The sequence below is a fragment of the Nylanderia fulva genome, unplaced genomic scaffold (genome assembly GCF_048542155.1).
Source record: "Nylanderia fulva isolate GAGA-0341 unplaced genomic scaffold, ASM4854215v1 Scaffold18, whole genome shotgun sequence".
NCBI classification, from domain to species: Eukaryota; Metazoa; Arthropoda; class Insecta; order Hymenoptera; family Formicidae; genus Nylanderia; species Nylanderia fulva.
In genome coordinates, this window is record NW_028190055.1 from 4,362,705 (window position 1) to 4,384,696 (window position 21,992).

Below are 21,992 nucleotides of genomic sequence, written 5' to 3' on the forward strand. Positions count from 1 at the left end.
TTTTAATTATAATTATATCGCAAATACAACATAATTAACCATGGACGCCGGCAGAATTATTTTTAGGGAGGTGCACCCAAAAGAGGATGGAAAAACAGTTTTTTTTCCAGTTTATAATTATATTATTGTTAACATCATTAAATGATACTTTTAAATGAAAATTTTAGAATCTTAAATTAAAAATGACATGAATATTTATAATTATCAATAAATTTTACATTATATATAATTTTATATATTATATACATAATTATAGATTTTATATATTGACAAAAATATATTTAGATATCATAAAGAAAATGTCGCAGATTTTTTAAATCTAGATACCAGCTTCGTTTTCTTTTACATTAAATTGATATATTGCGTTAGTTCAGTTTTTTCTTTTTTTTTTTTACTAGATCATTATATATATACATATAATTAAATAATGATTAATTGCAATAAATATACGTTCCATCTGTCCCACTTCATTGTTATTATTTTGTCTGAATTTTGTTTCTTATCTTCGATGTTTAAAGTATTGTTATCATCATCCAAAAAGAAATCCATCATTAACTTGTCCTTGATTGCTAAAAAAAAAAAAATTACAAATGTTGATTACAAAAACAATTATTAGCTTATAATACTTAACATGTTAAAATACTTTCTACATGTTTTTATAATATTTTATATGTATGCAGAAAACGATTTGAATAACAAAATACAAAATAATATAAAATCTTCATAAATTATTATTTATAATCATGTCTTAATTTTTGTGTTATTTTTAAAATGGAAAAAAATGATACCTCTGGATTACATGCATAGTTTGTAAAATCAGTAATGCCCTCGTTTCTTAATATGTTTTCGTCGATCAGAAACTCGCCAGTAGTAGATTTGCTATTTTTACAAAGCAAGGCATAAACAGCTGCCATATAATTTCTGATTTTCGGCAAGCATTACTTGAATCTAAACCTGTCAACATGTCCATTGCAGCAGTATATATAGCTAAAAATAAGATAATACAAATAAATTTTATATAATAAATTGTCTAATATATGTAACGCATGCAGTCTTAGAATTATAAATTGTCGATTCAAAGTCAATTAAATAACAATTGTTTCAAAAACGAAGATTTTCATTATCTTTTTTTTTTAATACAGAGTCGACAGTATTTTCTACATTTGAAACAATATGTTGATAATATTTGTCTAACACACTATAAATACTATAATTATTTTCTTGTTAGTCATGCCTAATAAAAGTACAGTATCAACATACCTGTTTTTGGCCAAACAGCATTAAGTGCAATGCCATCAGGTTTTCATTCCTCCGCCAATGGTGTGGCAGCTTTGAAAGGTATTATTTTGATTCTCTGGTTGTAGCAGATGATAAAACTTCTTTATGTCCACTGTAATAATTTTTGTAATCGAATTTAGATTCGTAATCTCGTTCTTTGAAACCATCTTCTCAACGTCGCACTTCAGCATGCGACTGCTCCTCATCATCGTCGTTTGCTGTTGCTTCTTCAATTTTAACATATTATTTTTATTTTAAACATAAAAAAGCAAAATATAAAAAAAAGTTAACCTAAACTAAAAAATATAAAATGCTTACCGTTCGGAAAAAATAACCCACAAAACTGCACATTTGATGCGTTACAAGATTGTAACGATATAATTTATCACAAACATTATCACAATATAAAACGCAAAGATTAATAATAATAAAACAAAAATTTCAAGAATTTTCGCAAAATACTCCACTAATAAACTAATAATAGAACGTTCGAAAGCGAGAGATCCTTCGGGATCAGCTGATCGCGGAGGAAACAGCTGATCGTGGTAGCGTAATATAGCGCTTGTGTTTGCATTTTTTCCAGCATCGATTCAGGGTCTCAAAATGTACAAAATGATATCCAGGATGTTCGTCCGGGAGAGTAAAACCGCGTTGGAGCCTTTGAAACGCATCCCGATACAACGAGGACTTGTCAAAGCGGTGAAGAGCGCGGACGAGCCCGGCAAAGTGGCTAACATGAAAAAATACTGGTTCGGCAGGTACATGAATTACATCAAGAACTACGAGAGCACGCTCGAGCAGAGATTCCCACGTACGATGCAGGTGTACCGCGTGTTCAGCGTCGGCAGCAAAGACGTGTACGCGGACCTGAAGAAATTCGTATCCGCGATCAAGAAACAGGGATTGAACGGCACCGATAACTTAACGCGAGAGGAGCTGCAGCTGATGCACACGATGCCGAAAGATCTGCGAAAATTGTCGCCGTTGTTTCTACTGTCGGCTGTCCCGTTTACGAATTACATTATTTTTCCTCTGGCCATTTACTTTCCACGCTACCTGTTGACGTCACACTATTGGACTCTGCAGCAGAAATTAGACTTTATGCTCTCCGATCACAAAAGAAGACTCAAGCACAATAGGTTGCTGTTTAGATGCATGCAAGCAGAGTTTAAGACAATCAAGGATCAAACGCTCAGGATAAAGTGGAGAGATGTTATAGCCTGTCTAGGAAGCGGTACGCATCCAACTACCAAAAATATTATAGTCTGTTCTGAGCTCTTCTCGGGTCCACCATATTCCCTCAATACTCTGAAGAGGAAACACATGGTAAATTCACAAGTTAAAATGCACTCGTTGCTTCTAAACTCTTCTCTGAAGGCTGTTTTAACATTTATGTTTCTTTTGTTTTTAGAAAGAGTTATTAGCAATACACGGCATGTCTTTGTGGAGACCTTTCAAAAGAAAAAGATTGATGGAAAGGGGTATGTTAATTTTGCGAATGGATCGTGCTATTATAAGAGAAGGAGGAGTAAAAGCAATGCCTAATGAAGCAATGCGATGGGTAGATACCTTTTGTTAACTTTATGTTCACAGAATACTGGAAAATATGTATATCTAGAATAAAAGAATATAATTTATTTTATTGCCTCAAATCAAAGAAGTCATATTGTTGTGTTATATATACTGATATTATTTTTATTTTTTATCTCTGGAAATTTACTTTTTATTCTAAGAATTTTATAACTTATAATTATTTCAATGAAAATCTTGTTTTAGTACTATATGCAAAAAAAAATATTAATTTATAATTAATTTATTTTTTAGGCTCTATCCTTTAGAGGTTTAAACCCTGCCAACATGTCTATAGAAAATATGAGAAGCTGGCTTGAGCAATGGTTAGAGGTCTCAGCATCTATTGACAAAAGTAATATATCTTTGTTATTGCATAATCCAATTTTGTTAGCTTATAACCATTCAACAAATTGGATCCTTATATATAATAATTAAAAAATAACAAAAAAGATGACTTCTTCGTTTTTGCGAGATCTCAGACAATTAATTTTAATAATATTAACTTTCACAAAAATTTATATTTTGAAATTTCTAGTCAATTTAGAATTGATATTTTGCTTAAAAATATTTTTCATATATTACTAAATTATTAGAGTTAATATATTGCTCTTTCATTTGTGAATACCGAAGTAAACATCGTTTTTTTAAATGCTTAATATTTCTATCGTCAATCAATATCTCTTAACAGATACATATATATATCTTTAAACTTTTCGTGCAATATATACAGAAAGCAATTGCAATGAATTATTCTGTATATATATTGTATAACAAAAATTTACTATATTTCTATCTATATTTATAAATTGTTACTTTATATATTAAAAAAAATTGAACATATATATAAAAAATAAGAGTGTAAATTTACGCTTTTGTACTTCTTATACTGAAGAATGTAAATTTAGTATTTAGTTTGTTAACTATACAGTTAAATCTACTACTAGATATGTTTATGCAAAAAACTAAATTATTTATATTTATATATATTCTAATAATATATCCTTCTATTTATTCAAATATATTTTTTTGAAATTTGTAAATGTTCAACTTTTTTAAATCTCCTCCTATGTTGAATGTGTTACATTATTTTCCTACTTTATGTGTGTCCAGCAATTTAAAGAATTTATATATATGTATAATATATATAAATGCATATAATGAAAAAATTTTGTTATCAGGAAAGGAATTTTGTTTACTAAAGGTAATTTGTTGATAAAGAAATGTTTAAGATTAGTATAAATTGTATTTTTTATTATATTTATAATTTACACAATAATATTTATACGAACATATAATATTATATATATTTATATATATAATATATATATATATATTTATATGTATATATAACTTATATATATAATTTATAATATATATTTTATATAATATATATCCGAAATAATTTTATAATGTTTGACGATATATCACAGCACATTTCAATATTCATATATTGATAGTATTGTTATATATAGAAAAGTTTTATTCATTTATAAAGCGCATTTATAAATAGAATGTATTCCATTAAATAAAAATAATAATAAATTCAATTTAGTTTTTAATTTTTCAATAATTGTATTGTGAAAAATCTTAGAATATAATAAAAAGGAAATCTCTAAATACTTTCATTTAAACCTTAGTTTAATTCAATAATCGCGGTAATAACGATCTAATTAATTTAAAAAATTATTTATTCTAAAAATATGTATAAATATTAAGATAAATCAATAGGGATATAACTGCCTGTAGAAACCCGCTTTTTTTTATTATTATTAGACCGGCAAGTTGTCTTATCTGATATACATTCACCTTCCTCGACTAATGACTTTTCCATTTCCTTAATTTGAATTTGTTTTGTACAATCGGTAATTGAAGTTCTTTTCTTTTTCTCAAGATGTTCAGTTAAATCGTCATTTATTTCATAATATCTTAATCTGCTTTCCATATTGGACATCTCAGAATCATTCTTTGTTGTAAGCATGGTCTTTTTCACATTGTGCATTTTGCTCGAGTATTTAGTACTTTTTTCGGAATCAAGTAAATGCGATTTATGAGGATAAGGACAAGACTCACCTTTGCTGCAGTTTCCGGACTTGTTAAATTCTGGACAAAGATACTCGTGACGTCGTTGACACTGTAGGAGAACAAATCAGTATTCTATGCTTTACAAAATATTACTATAAGCTATTATGTCGTTCACATAAGGCATCTTTCTGTTATGATTAAAATATTATCTTCATCTTATAATCCCTAAATTTTTAATTTAAATATATTTTTTCTTCCTCTTATGTCAATTGTCTCAGACTCATATCTTCACGCCTGCAGGTCACGTATAAGAGTCAATATCGCCACATAAGAAAAAAAAATTTTATGTATTAGTACAACCATTTCGTATATTTCGATAATTGGAATCATCGTTTTGAATTGCCTCTACCATAAAAATCTATGAATCTTATGATGTAACTATCCACAGGCCGTGAATCGCGTGTTTGAGATTTCTAAGAGGAATTTGTTTATAATAAATTGTTATCTCTTAATTATGAGCATTTAAAAGAATAATAAACAAATGATGGACTAAAAGATAAGAATTAAATATGTTACCTTGGTTCCTTTAGCGCAATATCCTTGTAAAAAATCTATGCAGATTGAAGTATTTGAAGATACTTTAACATGAAGATAAGGACAGTCGTCTCTTGTGCAGCAGCCGTCGAGGAAGTACTTGCATGTAGGCATCTTTTCAGGTCCGACATCATGTGATAGAGAACATTTGTCTACAAAACACTTTCCTTGCAGAAATCTAGATATGGAAAAAATTACAAGTTTAATCTCCTTTTATTGTTTTTAATTTTCTAAAATTTTAATTTCCATTCAACAAGTAGTTTTAATATACAATAGAGTTTTAATGTAATATTAACTATTTATAATATATTAAATATTCGAGTTGCAAACATTAAGATGATTAATTATACATATATTAGACACTTAGATAATTATTTACTTTTTGCAGAGTGACACTTGTTTTTTATCATGTCGTTTGGGGCATTTTCCTTTTTCATGGTTTGGACAAGATCCGAATCGTTGAAAAATTAAACATGGCTGATTATTCTTGTGCATTTTATTTCGTAAAATTCGTATGCTTCTTTGTTTTGCTTTGTTGCTGCAAAAATTAATTTTAATAAAATTCTTAATTGTGAACTTCAAAAATTTATACAAAAAACAAGTTTCTTGTGTAAACTCAATTTTCCATTTTTTTTAGCCTTTCCTTATTTAAAATTAATTGTTTTTCTAAATTAAGTCTTTTTTTTCTATACTATTTTTTCATTAAGTTAATTGCTTATATTGTAAAATTATTGTAATAAAACATTATTTATTTTTATATACAATATGAAATAACTGTATTCAAGTTTGTTAAAAGATCATATTGAGAAAACAAAGCTAAAGTATGCAACAGTTTTATTTTGCAGTTCTCATTAGAATAGCAAACATTTTTAAAAAATTTAAAAGAGAAAATATTCTTGATTCAATGAGTTTAGAATAGACAAAATTGCTTAGTATAGTATTGATGAATGTATATCATTATACATACCTGATACTATTTTTGTAAGTGGCTTTCAATAATACGTTGAAGGTAAATTGTGTTTTACTACTGATGTTTGCTCCTAATGTACAATTTACAGTTTCTTTGCTGATTCGTTGTTTCTTGTCATAAATAAGTTTATCGTTTTTCCCATTAAATGATCGTTTTCCTGAAATTCCATAGAAACAAATTTAATGTATTTTTAAATAAATAATATTTACGAATAAAAAATTTACATACAATACACCTAATACAATAATAAAATGCTAAACAATATGATGCACATACGTTTTAATGAAGAATTCTTCCGTATTAATTTATTTTTAGAAGCTTTATACACAATACCACCGATAGTAACAAGTTTCTTTTCTGTGTCTTTTTCTCCTTCTCTATAATGTGAACACTTTTATAAAATTTTTTATTTTATAATTAATTAGATATAATGTAAGCAAATAATACATACATCTTTTTCTTTTTTGAAAGATCGGTTTTTTTAACTTTTAATGTAGTTCTGTCAATCTTATACTTGGTTACTTTAGAATTATTATTAGCTTTGTTGATACATAATTTTGATAAATTAGATTTACTTGTAGATTGTAATGCATTATTTGCTAATGAAATTCTCATTTGTAATCTTGTTTTATCAACTTTTTTTCCTATTAAGTCTGGAGATTTTGATAACTTGTATTGAGATAATAGAGAACTTTTTGACACAATTTTTGGAGAACGAAGTACTCTCACGAGCTTTCTACGTGACAAAATCACAAAACTAGAATTACCAGTCCTCTTTGTAGAAATCTTTTGATTGTCAGTATTTTTCACAGGCTTTAGTCTTGAACAAACTGGTCGCTCTGTTGTGACTAATTCTTTAGAAATTAATTCTTTAGAAATTGATTTAGATTCTGCCAATTTTTCTTTAGAGGAAGACAATTTCTTCAACAATGTTGGATTAACATATATAGCTCTTTTAATATCAGGTAACTTATTATTGTTACTTATGCTAGCTTTCGCTATATTCGCATTTGTTGTGTTTATATTATTTGGCTTATTTTGATTTAAACTAGCAATATTGTGCATTACTTTCGGATTAATATGTATTAAAGGTTTAGCATAAACATTTGGATTGATATGTACAGTTGGATTTTGCGCTTTAAAGTTTGGATTGACATGAACATTTATGGGAATTAATTGAGATTTTACACGTGCCCTTTCCAAGTCCTTGAATAAATGAGGATTTGAACGCGAAGCATGAACTGTGTTCTTTACATCTGCATAAACTTTAGACTCTACAAACGACTTGAAAATTCGATTTGAATTAATTTTTTGATTGCATTGTGAATTTAGAAGTACATTCTTCTGTCCATATTCCTCTTTTTGATCTACAATTATATAAAACGATTAATTTCTTATAAATTAAGGCTGAAAAAATTATCTTAACAATATAACTTAATAAAATATGTAAAAACATAGTGCCATATGCTTTATTAAGAGTCAAAAATTCAAGAAAGATATTTTGAACAGATTAATTCTAATCGAGAAAATTATAAGCTCACCTTTTAAAAAAGGAATTTCACTTAACCTCTTGATTTCTGTAATTGCAGATGATGGGACTCCCATCTTAAAAATTTCGAGAACTTACGAAGAACGTTTCTCGAAATTTCTTGAAACGTAATTACACTTTTTCGAATAGTTTTTTTTAACGAATCTTGACGCTATTTTGCAATAACGATCAAACTCAATGCCACATGTGGGTCATAAAGAGATGGGCTGTACTAAAGATGTTGTGACGTGTGAAGTGTTGCGCCTTGACAGGGACAGGACATGTAATGGTGACGAAATCACGTGATTTCCATAGGACACATCACAAACTTTATATAATTTCAGTTTTATTAATTATATATTATTTATTTTATCTCCGTTTAAATACTTTAAACATCTGAAGTTTGCAATAAATCGATGCGATCGATGCAACGATATTCATGCAATTAGAATTAGACGTCTGTTCATTCTACTTACACTTTTTTACTGTACTTTTTATTTATTTGTTGTTCCTTTTAAGCGCAGAAATTAAGAAGCAAAGATAAAAAGCCTATTTAATGCTTACGAAATTTCTGTATTTAAAACTAAATAAATATATATGTTTAAGCGATGAAGAGAAGAAATAGAAATAGAAATATACAAATAACACCATCAGATTTATTACATTCGTCATATGACAAGTACATGATTTTGTCGAATTATGATTGGCTGCTATCGCAAGAATGGCACTCTAGGAATTCTATCCGACTTTTAACCCACCGTAGAGCAAAGAAATTGAATATTTTTAAATTATTTTATATTATATAATTTAGGAATCGTTTGGGGAAGTTTAGGAAAACTATTTTATTAACATTTAGCAAATAATAGTTTTTTGTTAATATAATAACATTTTATCAACCGCGCGTCAAGTTATTATATATAGTATATCTTGTTAACTATATGCACTTCTTGATCATTCTAATTCTTTTAATTTTTTATGCAGAATATTATGAGGAATCGATTTAAAAAATATATTAAAATATACAGTGGTTCTATTTAAAAAATTCGAGATTATTTTACCTGTCGTTGGCAATATCATTCAAAGTCCAAACAAAATCAGTAAAGAAGTGTTTTCAAACTACAATTTCTACCTGAAGCATTTTTTTATAAAACTTATATTTTTCAAGATATTCCGGAGCCTCGAACTTTGCGCATGATGAATTGAACACTCTAAACGTACCCAGCAAACACAGTATATAAATGTCACAGATTAATAGACAGATCGCCAAAGGTCTGGATGAAGGAGAGACCAGCATTTCTCACTGATTTCAGCGCCATATCGTGGTAGTGGTCAATGCAGTAACTATTAATACGTTCCTAAGATGAGCGTCTCATGCTCATGAACTCGTCCGGCGGCATGTACGAAATTTATCTTTTCGTAGCGTTCGCGTATTTCGGAAAGGACAGAATTTTATGATGTTATAAATAAATAAATAAATAAATAAATAAAATATTAACCTGACCTATTATAATTATTTTTTAATAAATGTTTCATTATTATTATCATCTAAGTCTAAGTCGTTTAATTAATTTTTAGTTTTTTAATAATTAATTTAATTTATTCTAATCATTTTAATATGTGAAAAATACTAATACGTATACGTTTTATAATGAATTAATATATTTCGAGAGTCGAATTATATATTTTTAATAATATAAAAGTGTTCAAAAATTATATTTGACTTTTAATTTTAATTATTTTAGCAAAGAGTTCCGAAATCTCTTACACACATAATAGGGATTTTGTTCATCCATATAATTCGCAATTAAGTATATATGTTAATTATTAATTTTAATAAAATACAAAATTAAAATTAAAGGTCAAATATAATTTTTGAACATAAATATATTTAATTCGTTATAAAACGTATACCCGTGATAGTATTTTTCTCGTACAAAAATAATTAGAACAAATTAAATTACTCATAAAAAAATAAAAAAATAATTAAATAATTTATATTATATATGATAATAATAAAACATTTTATAAAAAAAACAGATTCAATAAATATAAGTATATATATAACATGTACTTATATTTATTGAATCTGTTTTTTAATAAAATGTTTTATAAGCTTAGAAAACTTGACTTTGACGTAACTAGCAAATTTTATTTAATTATTTCACGACGGTTTGACGTAATAAAATGTTTTATTATTATTATATAAAATATAAGTTTAAATTCTTTAAGGGGTTATACCTACCTGCAAGGTCTGAAAAACACGTATTTTTGGGAATTTTTTTTTTAAATATTTGAAGTGCTTTGGAAAGGAACATTTATGTTTTCAAATATATATATTTCAAAGATTATTTAGTATTTTTTTTATTGCAAAATGTTGATAAATAAAAAAGATATGCTTAATCTTCCAGAAGCAGTTTTTTGAAAAGCGTTTTGCGGTGACCACTCTAACTTTGAACTGGTTTACCAGAAATCAAAAAACCCGAGAAATTTAGTTAATATATAAGATTATCTAGTGCCCGATCGTTCATTTTTTTGAAAAATTAATTTGCGACAAAATGGCGGCTGTTCAAATTTGAAGGTATGATTTTGCTACCAAAAATTCGCTCGTTTTTTATTATTAAAAAAAAATACGCAACGAAAAAACAAAAGCCACGATCGGGCACTAGATTTTTTAGTATTAAAGATGTCTACCAAATTTTATTTCAATCGATGCAGCGGTTTTCGAGATATTTTGGTCACCGATTTTAAAAATGCTGTTTTGAGAAAAACGCATTTGAAGTTTCAAATTAAGTTCACAACCAAATAATATATTTATATATATATTTATATATATTTATATATATTATTTATTTATATATATTTTGGCTTTGTATAGAGACCGCTTTTGTCCGCGTCGCAGCTGCCGTTCGATACCTGAGACCCGTTTCTGTACCCTGCTTCTAAACAGCAGGATACGTTCACACCAGTATACCTTTAAACTCACATAACTTCGTTAATTTTTGTCGAATCGACTTGAAATTTGCAGGGAATATTTTTGAAAGTATGTACTTTAAGAAAATATCAAAATCCAAAAATCGATTTTTTTGAAGTTTGCAGGTAGGTATAACCCCTTAATTAATTTTTAATCTTTTATGATTAATTTAATTTACTCTAATTATTTTTGTACGAGAAAAATACTATCATGGGTATACGTTTTATAATTAATTTAATATATTTGTGTTTAAAAATTATATTTGACCTTTAATTTTAATTTTTATTTTATTAAAATTAATAATTAACATATATACTTAATTGCGAATTATATGGATGAAAAAAATCCCCATTATGTGTGTAAGAGATTTCGGAACTCTTTGCTATAAAATAATTAAAATTAAAAGTCAAATATAATTTTTGAACACTTTTATATTATTAAGAATATATAATTCGGTTCCCGAAATATATTAATTCATTATAAAACGTATACGTGATATTATTTTTCTCATATAAAAATGACTAGAATAAATTAAATTAATTATTAAAAAACTAAAAAGTAATTAAACGACTTAGACTTAGATGATAATAATAATGAAATATTTTATTAAAAAAAGATTCAATAACTAGTAGGTCAGGTTATAATTTTTTATTTATTTATTTATAACATTATGAGCTATTAAGCTCATCATCTCGTTCGCTCTCTGTCTTGCTTTCATTCGGCAAGTCACAAACGATATATGATACTCGTATGTTCCTACTTCAACTCTCGAGAATCTGAAACAAACGAAACTCGTGTCCAATATACAGGGTGTCCGGTAACTAACAGACCAATGATTACAAATGGATTCTTTGGTCAATTTGGGAACGATTTTTCCTCAGCGAAAATGTCGAAAAAGGTCATCATTTTTTACAACTTTCCAATCTTTGTCATTATGTATCTTTATAACTAAGCCTTAAATTAAAATTTTATTATAGTAAACTCTACCTGAAATTAACTGAAGAATGTAATTATGTTAGACTTTTAACTCCAAAACGTTTAGTTTTCAAAAAACCTATTTTTTTCAATCGCTTATAACTCGAAAATTATTGACTTCTCAACATTTTTGCTAAGGAAAAATCGTCTCCAAATTGGCCAGAGAATCCGCCCTTAATCATTGGTCCGTTAGTTACCGGACACCTTGTATATATTATATAAAAGTGTATAGCACGTCAGAAGCTTGTGAGCTTACAGCGATAAGTAAAAACAATTGCGTATTTATTTCATTGCGTTTATCTGTTTAAACGCGCGCTTTAATTTTTCCAACGTTTTTGCCTGTTTATATTTTAAAGGTCCTCTCTTCTAAAAATCTTGTTTTAAAGATCCTCTCCGCGAGCAAAATTCGAAAACATAAATTATTTAATATTTTTACTTTATTATTTGTAAATCCTCGGTAATTTCAAAATTTTTCTATTTGAAAATTATTAATTTTCTATTGCCAATTAATTTTATCACAGACTTTACTCTTACTCCCATTGCACTTTCGTTTGCGGTTTTCAGTATACGATTTTTTATCGTAGTTACTGCAAATTATTATTGTGAATTATACTTGTGCAGTGATTTGAAGAATTTACAATTTCGTTGAAATTGTTGATTTTTCAAAAAAATTACGAGATTCGCGGAAATTGCGTGCTTTCTTGGCATTTTCCGTTCGCGGCAGGCGGTTTATTTTTGATTGTTGCAAGTGTTTTTGTTTTTTTTTTATTAAAATAGATAATAATAATGTGAAATAAATCACGATATTTGACAGATGTGCATATATATAGAAATTGTAATAATAATAATATTATATCATAAAATTGTAAATTGTTTCAATTTTTTATAGACTGCGATAAAAGATTTTACATTTGGATAAGAAACTGCGGTAAGTAAAAATATAAAATTCTTGAAAACGTACCAAAAATATTTGATAACGTAAAAAGGTGAACTTTGAAAAATAAGGAACTTAAAAATTGCACTAATAAATGGGCTATATGTGAGCCGTGCGCGGATGTAAGGTGTGTTATATCGAAATTTAATTAATAGAATTGAGAATTAATCCCAATTTTAAGTCTTACAAATGTCCAAGCTAATTTTTTGTACCTCGTGTACATTTTTGAAAGTTATATCGAAAAATTAAATTTCAATATGCGTCTTACATCTCACATTTCGCATACGGCTCACATATAGCCTATTTATCTCTTATACTTTATTTCAACTCTTATAGAAATTTATTACTAGTAACGCCAATTTATCACTTATTTCGAGTAATTAATCACTTTTATTTCGAATACTTAAATTACTGTATATTATAGTATTTTAAATACTCAAAATAAGTGATTAATTGGCGTAGTGATAAATTTCTACAAGAGAATAAGGAGCCTTTAAATTCTTAATGTAAAAAATTTCAAGTAATTTTCTTTAATAAAATTTAATTAAAAAATTTAATTAAAAAATTTTTGAACACTGTGTTATATCACATTTAAAATTGTGATTATTTCAATAAAAAAAACATTTTATGTGTAAAAAATATATTTTTTATATTTAATAAATTTTATATATATATATGCATATATGTAAAATATTCTCTCTCTCTCTCTCTCTCTCACACACACACACACACACACACACACACACACACACAACGGGGGCCAAATCTCTCAAATTGGTCTCATGATCAATTAGCCTGGATTCGCACCAGGGGCAAAGTCTGTTGGTAATGTCAAACGAATTTAGCCTGGACTTGCACCAGGGGCAAAGTCTTTTGGTCGAGTCTACGAAATTTAGCACGGACTCGAACCAGGGGCAAAGTCTTTTGGTTCAAGTCTACGAAATTTAGCACGGACTCGAACCAGGGGCAAAGTGTGTCGGTAAGGGGCAAAGTCTATCGCACGAAGATGGCGGTCTCTTCTTTAGGCAGGCCTTTGGCGATCTGTCTATTAATCTGTGTAAATGTTATATACTTAAGCATGTTACACATGTAACGTATATGTTAGTTGTAATTTCCCACTCATAGATGTAACATTTTTAATATTACATATATTACATTGTAGTTATATTGTCATTATATCCCAAGATAGCACTGACTTATCAATACACCAATGTGCTATTTGGTATATAATTACAATATATAACTACAATGTAATATATGTTATATTAAAATGTTACATCTATGAGTGGGAAATTACAACTAACATGGATGTTACATGTAACGTACACGTTATATTACCTGTTATATTCCGTTTTATTATAGCAATGTAACAATTATATATCGGTGTTTGCTGGGGAGTATATTGGGACACCCGGTATCTAAACCTTTAAACAATTTTTTTCTAAAATAATTTTAATTAAGTCTTACACTACTTTGCCTTGCAAAAATACCATAATTATTATATCCTCTATATATTTTAAAAACTATATTTATATACTTAATCAGATCTTATTAATGTTTATTTGAATTTATTTTAGATTTTATTATTATTCACTATTATTATTATCATACAATTATACTTTATATTTATTACATAATATTGTATATAATCCTCTATATTTAAATGATTATTACAAAACGCTACATTATTATGAACATGTATATTATGCTCTTATTTTATTGTTTTTTCTTTCAGCCAGAGATAATAAAAAAAACGGGTTATCCTACGGAAACTCACGTTGTAACAACAGAAGATGGCTATCTTTTAACGTTACATACAAGTATTCCAGGTGGTAATGGCTCTCTACCTGTATTACTGGTACACGGTGCTTTTAGCGACGACTATATGTTTGGATCACTCTTGGCAAAGGCAAAGCACTTGGTACGACTTCTTATTCAATCACCGAAAAATTTGCTAACAATGTCGATCATATCACATCGTTAATTTTACTTTTAATCAAAAAATATTGAATTAAAACATCAAGAAACAAAAACATTGTAAACATTGCCTATTTAAACCTATTTAATTAGGATAGGTATATTTTTAATCCATCTTAAATTTTGAAATTATTTTAAAATTAAAAGTAAATTTGTTACATGATAGGTATATATATTAAACATATACATATATTTTATATACAAGATTGGGAAAGTTACTTTGTAAAAGTAACTAGTTACAGTTACAGTTATTTCATTGAAAAAGTAACTATAGTTACAATTACAAGTTACCGATTTTTAAAAATAACTCGTTACAGTTACAGTTACTCAAAAAGTAACGAGTCGTTACTTTTCAGTTACTTTTCAAAAATAATATTATACATGATTTTAAATATAAGAAGCTTACATTTTATGCACAATCACAGTCATGTATTTAGAAAAATTCTTGAATGTAATAATTGATCGATTTGCTTGCAACTTTGCGATTACCATTAATGCATGAACTCATCACGTATAAGCAAAGGATTTTAGCCTGAACTCGCACTAGAAGCAAAATTTTTTGGTAAAATTAAAGAATTTTATTAGCCTGGACTCAAACCAGGGGCAAAGTGTGTCGGTAAGCGGCAAAAATGACGATCTTTTCTTTAGACAGGCCTTTGGCGATCTGTCTATTAATCTGTGCATGAAGTAATTGTTAAAATAGTTACTACCCAGCAAACACCGATATATATAATTGTTACATTGCTATATAATAAAACGGAATATAACAGGTAATATAACGTGTACGTAACATGTAACATCCATGTTAGTTGTAATTTCCAACTCATATAGATGTAACATTTTAATATAACATATATTACATTATATAGTTATATTGTAATTATATACCAAATAGCACATTGATGTATTGATAAGTCAGTGCTATCTTAGGATATAATGACAATATAACTACAATGTAATATATGTAATATTAAAAATGTTACATCTATGAGTGGAAAATTACAACTAACATATACGTTACATGCAACATGCTTAAGTATATAACATTTATATACTGTGTTTGCTGGGTAGTTACTAAAAAAATGTAACTAATTTACAGTTACAGTTACAGATGGAGAAAAGTAACGAAGTTAAGTTATAGTTACCGAAAAGAAGTAACTGTAACTGTAACTTCGTTACAAGTAACTCTTTATTTCTTAACCTTGTTTATATATTAATTCATTAAAATTGTATTAAATGAATTATAATATCAGATTACGGTCTTAATTTTGTTATAAAAATTTTTCTACGGAAAAATATAACATCTGAGAAAAAAAATACAAATAAAAGATTGCAAATGTGTTTTCATTTTGTGTTCTAGCTTATCTATTAGCGGATCAGGGATACGATGTTTGGTTGGCTAATTTGCGTGGTACTACTCATTCGAGAGATCACATTTCTTTATCAACATCAGAATTAAAATATTGGAATTTTAGGTATACTTAAAAAATATAAAAAACAATTTCTTGAAAATAGATAGTTTTTCCTTTGGTGAAGTTTTCGTAAATGCAAATTTATTAGATATTATTGCAACGGAATAATATATTAAAAATTATCTTATTTCGCAAATGCATCTCATATTCATTTTTCTATATACTAATACAGTACTTTCTTGTTTTTTTACTTTTCTATGTAAATAATTCTTCATGAATGTAATAAAATATCTGCAAACTACTTCAAGTAATAATCCCTGTTAAGGATTGTTACAATGACTTCTCCAAAGATATTTTATTTAAGTTAAAAGTGTGCTTGGTGCGGAAAAATCGTTATGTATGAAATATTTTTTTATCATTTCTGCAAAAATTATGAAAATGAAAAAATAAGAGAAAAGTAACGTAATTATAAATAATGTAAAAACAATTATAAAAAATTAAAATATTAAAAATTTTTAATTAAAAAAAAATTTTTTAATTAAAAAAATAAAAAATAAAAATAATAAATAATAAAAATACAAAAAGAAATAGTGGGAATAGATTCTCGCCACCTTCTCGTCGGTTTTTTTTTTGGATTCGGCAAAGAGCGAGAAAAAATGGATTTTTCAGACCATAAATTGGTTGCGCGAACCTTAAAAGTGCACCATTGTCGATATAAAAAAAATACGTGTCTATTATTTTTTACTACTGTACAAGCATACCGAGTTTTATCAAAATCGGCGAGTAACAGAAAGGTAACTTTACTTGTTAGTGAAAATTCAAACTATATTTAGCCGAGACTCGAATCTTGTTTAGCTGAGTGTCGATAAAGTAGGATTTGAATTTTTCCTATAAGCGAGATTTGACGTGATTCGAGTTTTCCCTCCCTAAAGCAGATAAGTTTTTGGTTTTAGGTTGTACGCAAAAGAGTTTTGCAAAAAATATTAGATTTGTTTTGTGTGTAAGGGCGTTTTGTGTGCAAGAATATCTTTTGGTTTCAAGAATTTATCATTGTAATTCTCGTTTATTGATAATTTAAACAATTTCTAACAATTTTATCATATTTGTACCTTATCTTTCTTACATATCTTTGTTGTACTTACATGATCTTTTGAAGAAATAATGTTTTTACTCCTGTGTAATATTATTGTGCCACTAAATAACGTAAATTTAAAATAGATGAATGTAATATTAATACTACATAAAATTTAGCTTTGTTTTATACAGTATTTTGGGAAGCTCTGTTGATTCTGAATTAAATTATGGAAAAAATATATGCATAAAAGAAGGATATTAATCCTGTCGTAATTTTAAGATAACTGAAGAGAAAAGTAAACCATTTTACATTAGTTACATTGTTGCTATTACAAACTATATTAGGAAAATCTATTTTTCTACATCCAAACAATGATGTTGAGATTTAACATATTAAGACGAAAGAAGAAATTGTTTTATTTTTAACTTTAACTTAAATTGCATGTATGTCGCATCAATATTTAGTTACAATATTACATTTATAACAGGTATAATGGAAAATGTAAAAAGGACATTTTATGTAAACCAGAAGGCAATGGTCAACAAGCTACATAACATGCAGTGGCTGAAACATGCATCTCATTCATTGAATCCGTATGTTTAATCTTTACTTAAGATATAATTTTTGTATTGACATTGCTCTTGTGTGATATAAATTTTATTATTCATAATTTATCAATAAGTCAATCTATGTATATATTTTTCTCCTTAGTAATACTATAGTTGTATAATGTATTAATAAAAAAATCTTATAATTATTGATTGTGCAATATATTACTTATATATAAAATATACAATTAATATGTAATTAATATATAAGTTATATTATTAATTTAAAGTATATAAAACTATCACAAGTTATACTTAAGTTTATAATATGCATCAATACTCTGGTGCATATGTGCAGGATCTTATATATAATAAATTAAGAAAAATAAAAATCTTTAAAGACAGAGATTATAATAAATCTTTTCAATAATGAAAAAAGGATGTGGAATCTTGCTCTTTTCGATTAGTTGGAATTTTTAAATTTTAAGATACATTAATACAATAAAAATATAAAATGTAGGATCTACAGTTCTGGGAACTAGTTCATACACAATTTATATTAATATTTGTCTTATATAAATTTTGAACTAGCTGGGTATATATAAATGGATGGATTAAAAAAAGATATATTTCTTTTTGTAATATTGCTTCTGCTTATACTTGAAAATTATTTTTATCGATTTGTTATTTCAGTGGAAAGGTGAAGCGTATACAAAAGCTTGATGCGAATAATAAATTAGAAATTAAAGATTTATTAACAGAAAATATTGAGACATTATACTCAATTGAAGACTCTCACAAATATCATTCCATGAAGCCATACAAAAGAGATTTATCTATTGATGTAATGCAAGATGATGCATATTTACCTAACCCGTTTCCAAATTCCAAAATGTTGATTAATCGTAAGGATAAAGGAGAAAAAAAAATATGTTAATGATTGCAAAAAGCATTGCAACAGCAAAATTGGATGCTCAATGTTATTCAAATAAGATGAAAAAAGATCAATCAAATAAAAAAATATCACAAAATAATGCTGAAGATATTATGCAGTAAGTGTAAAGAAAACTTAATTTTTTTTATATAATTATATATTTTTTTATTAATATTAAAATACTCAGTTTTCAGTAATCATACCTTAATACTTTTTTGCACAGAATAATGAGACCAATCAACTGCCATAAAGAAAACAGATAATTGTTTTAAAAAAATATGTAATATTCAACATTCAGCTGCATACTTGTTTTATAAGCAACTATGTGTTTTTGTACACCACTTGATTGGTCTCATTATTCCGTACATAAAAGTGTTAAGGTATAATTACTGAAAACTGAGTATTTTATAAGATATATATATATATTTTACATTTTATGTCAAAAAATTGTTAACTTCAAACCTTTATAACTTAAAAAGTACTCCATAAAAATAATAATTTATTATAGGGCTTTAGAAAGCTGTTAAGATAATCTATAAAAATATGCAATAAAAAATAGGTATTTCTATTTAAAAAATTAAAATTGACCTTTACGTGACTTTTACATGATTTTACGAGATCAAATCAATGGCACTATCTACATCATTATATCTCCCTTCGAGTCAAACAACTTTTATTTGAAACATTTTTCCGTATCGTCCATATTTTTTTAGATATTTGCGTGGAAAAATTAAAATAAAACACTTTGTATATCACAATGACAAGTCATCAGTGCAGCAGTAATAAATAGCGTGTAAGATGCAGTTGTAGACAATTATTCATTTCGTTCTCGTGTTTTCTGCCTTTTTTCGAAAATATATGTCCCGATATCTTAGAAGAACTTTCTTGAGTTATCCATTTTCTTTCACTGTTCATTTATTGAATTCACTTATGGATGCGATGAGATTGATCGGAATCATTTGTTTGCTATCGTTTTACGGTCGTCTTAATAAGATGCGACCCTCTAGTCAAACGAACCCGTAGAAAAAATAATTCAGTTTGATTGAATAAAAAACGAGCTTAATCCCGATGTATTTTCCAGCACTGTAAGTATTACCTTTTTTTTAACTCATTAAAATTAAAATTTTCATTATTCTTATTAGCTGAATTTCTTCAATACTGTCAAATAATGATTGAAGAACGTGATCTAATATGGCAATTGCTGCTTCTTCTTTTTTTTCTCTTTTTTAAATTCAAAAACTAAATTTCATAAAGTTTTATACATATATTTATACATACATATATTTATACATATTATTAATTACATATAATATTTATTTTTTTAACTTGCTTTAAAGAACGATCATAACCCAGACAGCACACAATATTTATGATAAAGATTCATAAATATTTATGAATATATATTTTTTTCAAATATATTATATTTTGAAAATGTTTTATAAAAACCTTTATTTAACATATTATAAAAACATAGATTAAATATTTCATATAATATTTATGGTATGTAAAGATAAATATTTATAGTAATTATTTTATAAATATTCTTTAATTAAATAATTGTTAGTTCTTTCATTTACCGCTATGTGACGTATCTCGTATTTGATTTTCGTCGTGAGAATTATATAAGGCTGGCAAAAACGGAAATTAATCAAATTAAAAATGCCATAAAATTATTTCTATTTTTGAGCTACATTCTGCAGAATGTCTTTTAATAGAATGTCTTGTAACAAATAAATTTACGTATATCTCGACGTGTGCGTAAATTTATTTGTTGAACTATTCTGTTGCCTAAGTAGTATATTCAGTGTATATTATAATTTTATATTCTATTTTAAAATAAATGTCTAATAAGTTATTTAAAATACTGCTTTGAAATACTTTAAAATATTTTACTCGGTATATTATATATATACTATATTATGAGTCATTCCACGTCAAATCGGCCACCCCCTGCTTAAAATTGTATTGAAATCTAACTTGAGATAACAAAATTTAATTTAAAGCTTCTAGATTTTGATACTGTCCGATGATTTTGAAAAAAAAAATTAAAGTAGAGATTTTATATTCAATAATAAGTACTATCTTATAAAAACTCTACTATTTCTTGCAGATAAAGTGCAAAAGTCAAGTTTTCAATATACTTTTACCTGCTGAATCAGAATCTGAAAAACACATGTAAAAATATTAAAATAATATAAATAAATAATTAAATAAATTATATGTATATCTTGCAAATAAATACTTAGTTATTATTGATTAGGTGTCCACTTTTTTGTGAAAGATGAAAATATTTTTATTATTTCTAACAATGTTTTCTTTTCTTCTTAATACTGAATTTCTGTGCCATAACATTAATAGTTATTGTAATCTGCATAATTATACCATTTGTCAATATCAGTTTTTAATGATATGATGTTTAACATTATTGCATTGTAAAAGATTGATATCATCTCGTGCAACTCTACTTCATTAAAAGCTCATTAAAAATTTATATTGACAAATGGTATAATTGTGCTGAATACAATATCTGATTAATGTTACGACACACAATTATTGTATTAAAAAGAGAAACGTTCTTCAAAATATTTACACTAGTTTCAAAGATGATATCACTAATAACTATAAATGTATTTATTTGCAAAATTATATAATTTTTTTTCAGATTAGAATAAAGCAAAATTATGTTGAAAATTATTTTTGTACCTTATCTGCAAGAAATAGTACAGATTTGAATAATAAAAAAAAAACACTAAAGATCATTTTCTATTCGACTGATCGAAGTCATTACCTGAAATTTTTCAAAATCACTAGACAGCATCAAAAACAATAGCATAAAAGTTTTAAGCTTAATTTTAGCAAATCAAATTTATTTTAATGTAATTTTTTTTAACAGGTCGATTCGGAATATAATTCATATATATACCTATTATATGTACCACTATTATTTCTCTCTCTCTCTAATAAAAAATTTCTAATAAAATATTTGTTATAACCTATTTAATGTGATTAAAGCAAATACATAATTTTATGTATATTGCAATTGGGATATATAGTCAATAAAATTATTTTAATTGCGATAATATGAGAGAGAAACATAGACAATAGTATAATCCTTACACAATTTTTTCTAAGATAATTTTGATTAAGTTTTACACAACATCGTGCAAAAATACTTCACCCTATAATTTTTTAAAATTATAAT

At 26.5% G+C, this 21,992-nt stretch overlaps 2 protein-coding genes and 2 long non-coding RNA genes across 5 annotated transcripts; 2 read left to right on the forward strand and 2 right to left on the reverse strand.

The window, feature by feature from the left end:
• Positions 1–10: 10 nt before the first annotated feature.
• LOC114935612 (uncharacterized) lies at positions 11–2,425 on the reverse strand. Its single transcript, XR_003820524.2, has 4 exons — positions 1,597–2,425; positions 1,261–1,505; positions 789–987; positions 11–569 (listed from the first exon to the last, which is right to left on the reverse strand). It is a non-coding gene; the product is annotated as an uncharacterized LOC114935612 (long non-coding RNA).
• On the forward strand, positions 1,252–3,578 carry LOC114935611 (LETM1 domain-containing protein 1). 2 transcript variants are annotated; one of them, XM_029308486.2, is made up of 4 exons: positions 1,252–1,338; positions 1,862–2,604; positions 2,690–2,839; positions 3,103–3,578. In XM_029308486.2, exons 1-4 carry the CDS (start codon positions 1,290–1,292, stop codon positions 3,283–3,285), a joined length of 1,125 nt encoding a protein of 374 aa, XP_029164319.1. In that variant the 5' UTR covers positions 1,252–1,289; the 3' UTR covers positions 3,286–3,578. The 2 variants fall into 2 exon arrangements, with proteins under 2 accessions (XP_029164319.1, XP_085337658.1); XM_085481532.1 differs by having other exon boundaries at positions 2,690–2,759; positions 3,103–3,193.
• A 942-nt stretch (positions 3,579–4,520) lies between these two features.
• On the reverse strand, positions 4,521–8,460 carry ZC3H3 (zinc finger CCCH domain-containing protein 3). Its single transcript, XM_029308462.2, has 7 exons — positions 7,978–8,460; positions 6,888–7,803; positions 6,713–6,813; positions 6,434–6,593; positions 5,846–6,004; positions 5,449–5,644; positions 4,521–4,981 (listed from the first exon to the last, which is right to left on the reverse strand). Exons 1-7 carry the CDS (start codon positions 8,039–8,041, stop codon positions 4,562–4,564), a joined length of 2,016 nt encoding a protein of 671 aa, XP_029164295.1. The 5' UTR covers positions 8,042–8,460; the 3' UTR covers positions 4,521–4,561.
• Positions 8,461–17,178: 8,718 nt separating this feature from the next.
• Positions 17,179–18,903, forward strand: LOC146723643 (uncharacterized). The gene is made up of 3 exons (XR_014924481.1): positions 17,179–17,285; positions 17,796–17,901; positions 18,550–18,903. It is a non-coding gene; the product is annotated as an uncharacterized LOC146723643 (long non-coding RNA).
• Positions 18,904–21,992: the final 3,089 nt, after the last annotated feature.

Excerpts from the sequence above, each read along its gene's own strand:
- LOC114935611 (XM_029308486.2), top strand. The coding sequence starts at position 1,290 with ATGCCATCAGGTTTTCATTCCTCCGCCAATGGTGTGGCAGCTTTGAAA. Across the intron at positions 2,605-2,689 it reads CTCTGAAGAGGAAACACATG|AAAGAGTTATTAGCAATACA; the intron begins GTAAATTCACAA and ends TTTTGTTTTTAG. Across the intron at positions 2,840-3,102 it reads CTAATGAAGCAATGCGATGG|GCTCTATCCTTTAGAGGTTT; the intron begins GTAGATACCTTT and ends TTTATTTTTTAG.
- ZC3H3 (XM_029308462.2), bottom strand. The coding sequence starts at position 8,041 with ATGGGAGTCCCATCATCTGCAATTACAGAAATCAAGAGGTTAAGTGAA. Across the intron at positions 5,645-5,845 it reads CAAGTGTCACTCTGCAAAAA|ATTTCTGCAAGGAAAGTGTT; the intron begins GTAAATAATTAT and ends TTCCATATCTAG. Across the intron at positions 4,982-5,448 it reads ATTGCGCTAAAGGAACCAAG|TGTCAACGACGTCACGAGTA; the intron begins GTAACATATTTA and ends GTTCTCCTACAG.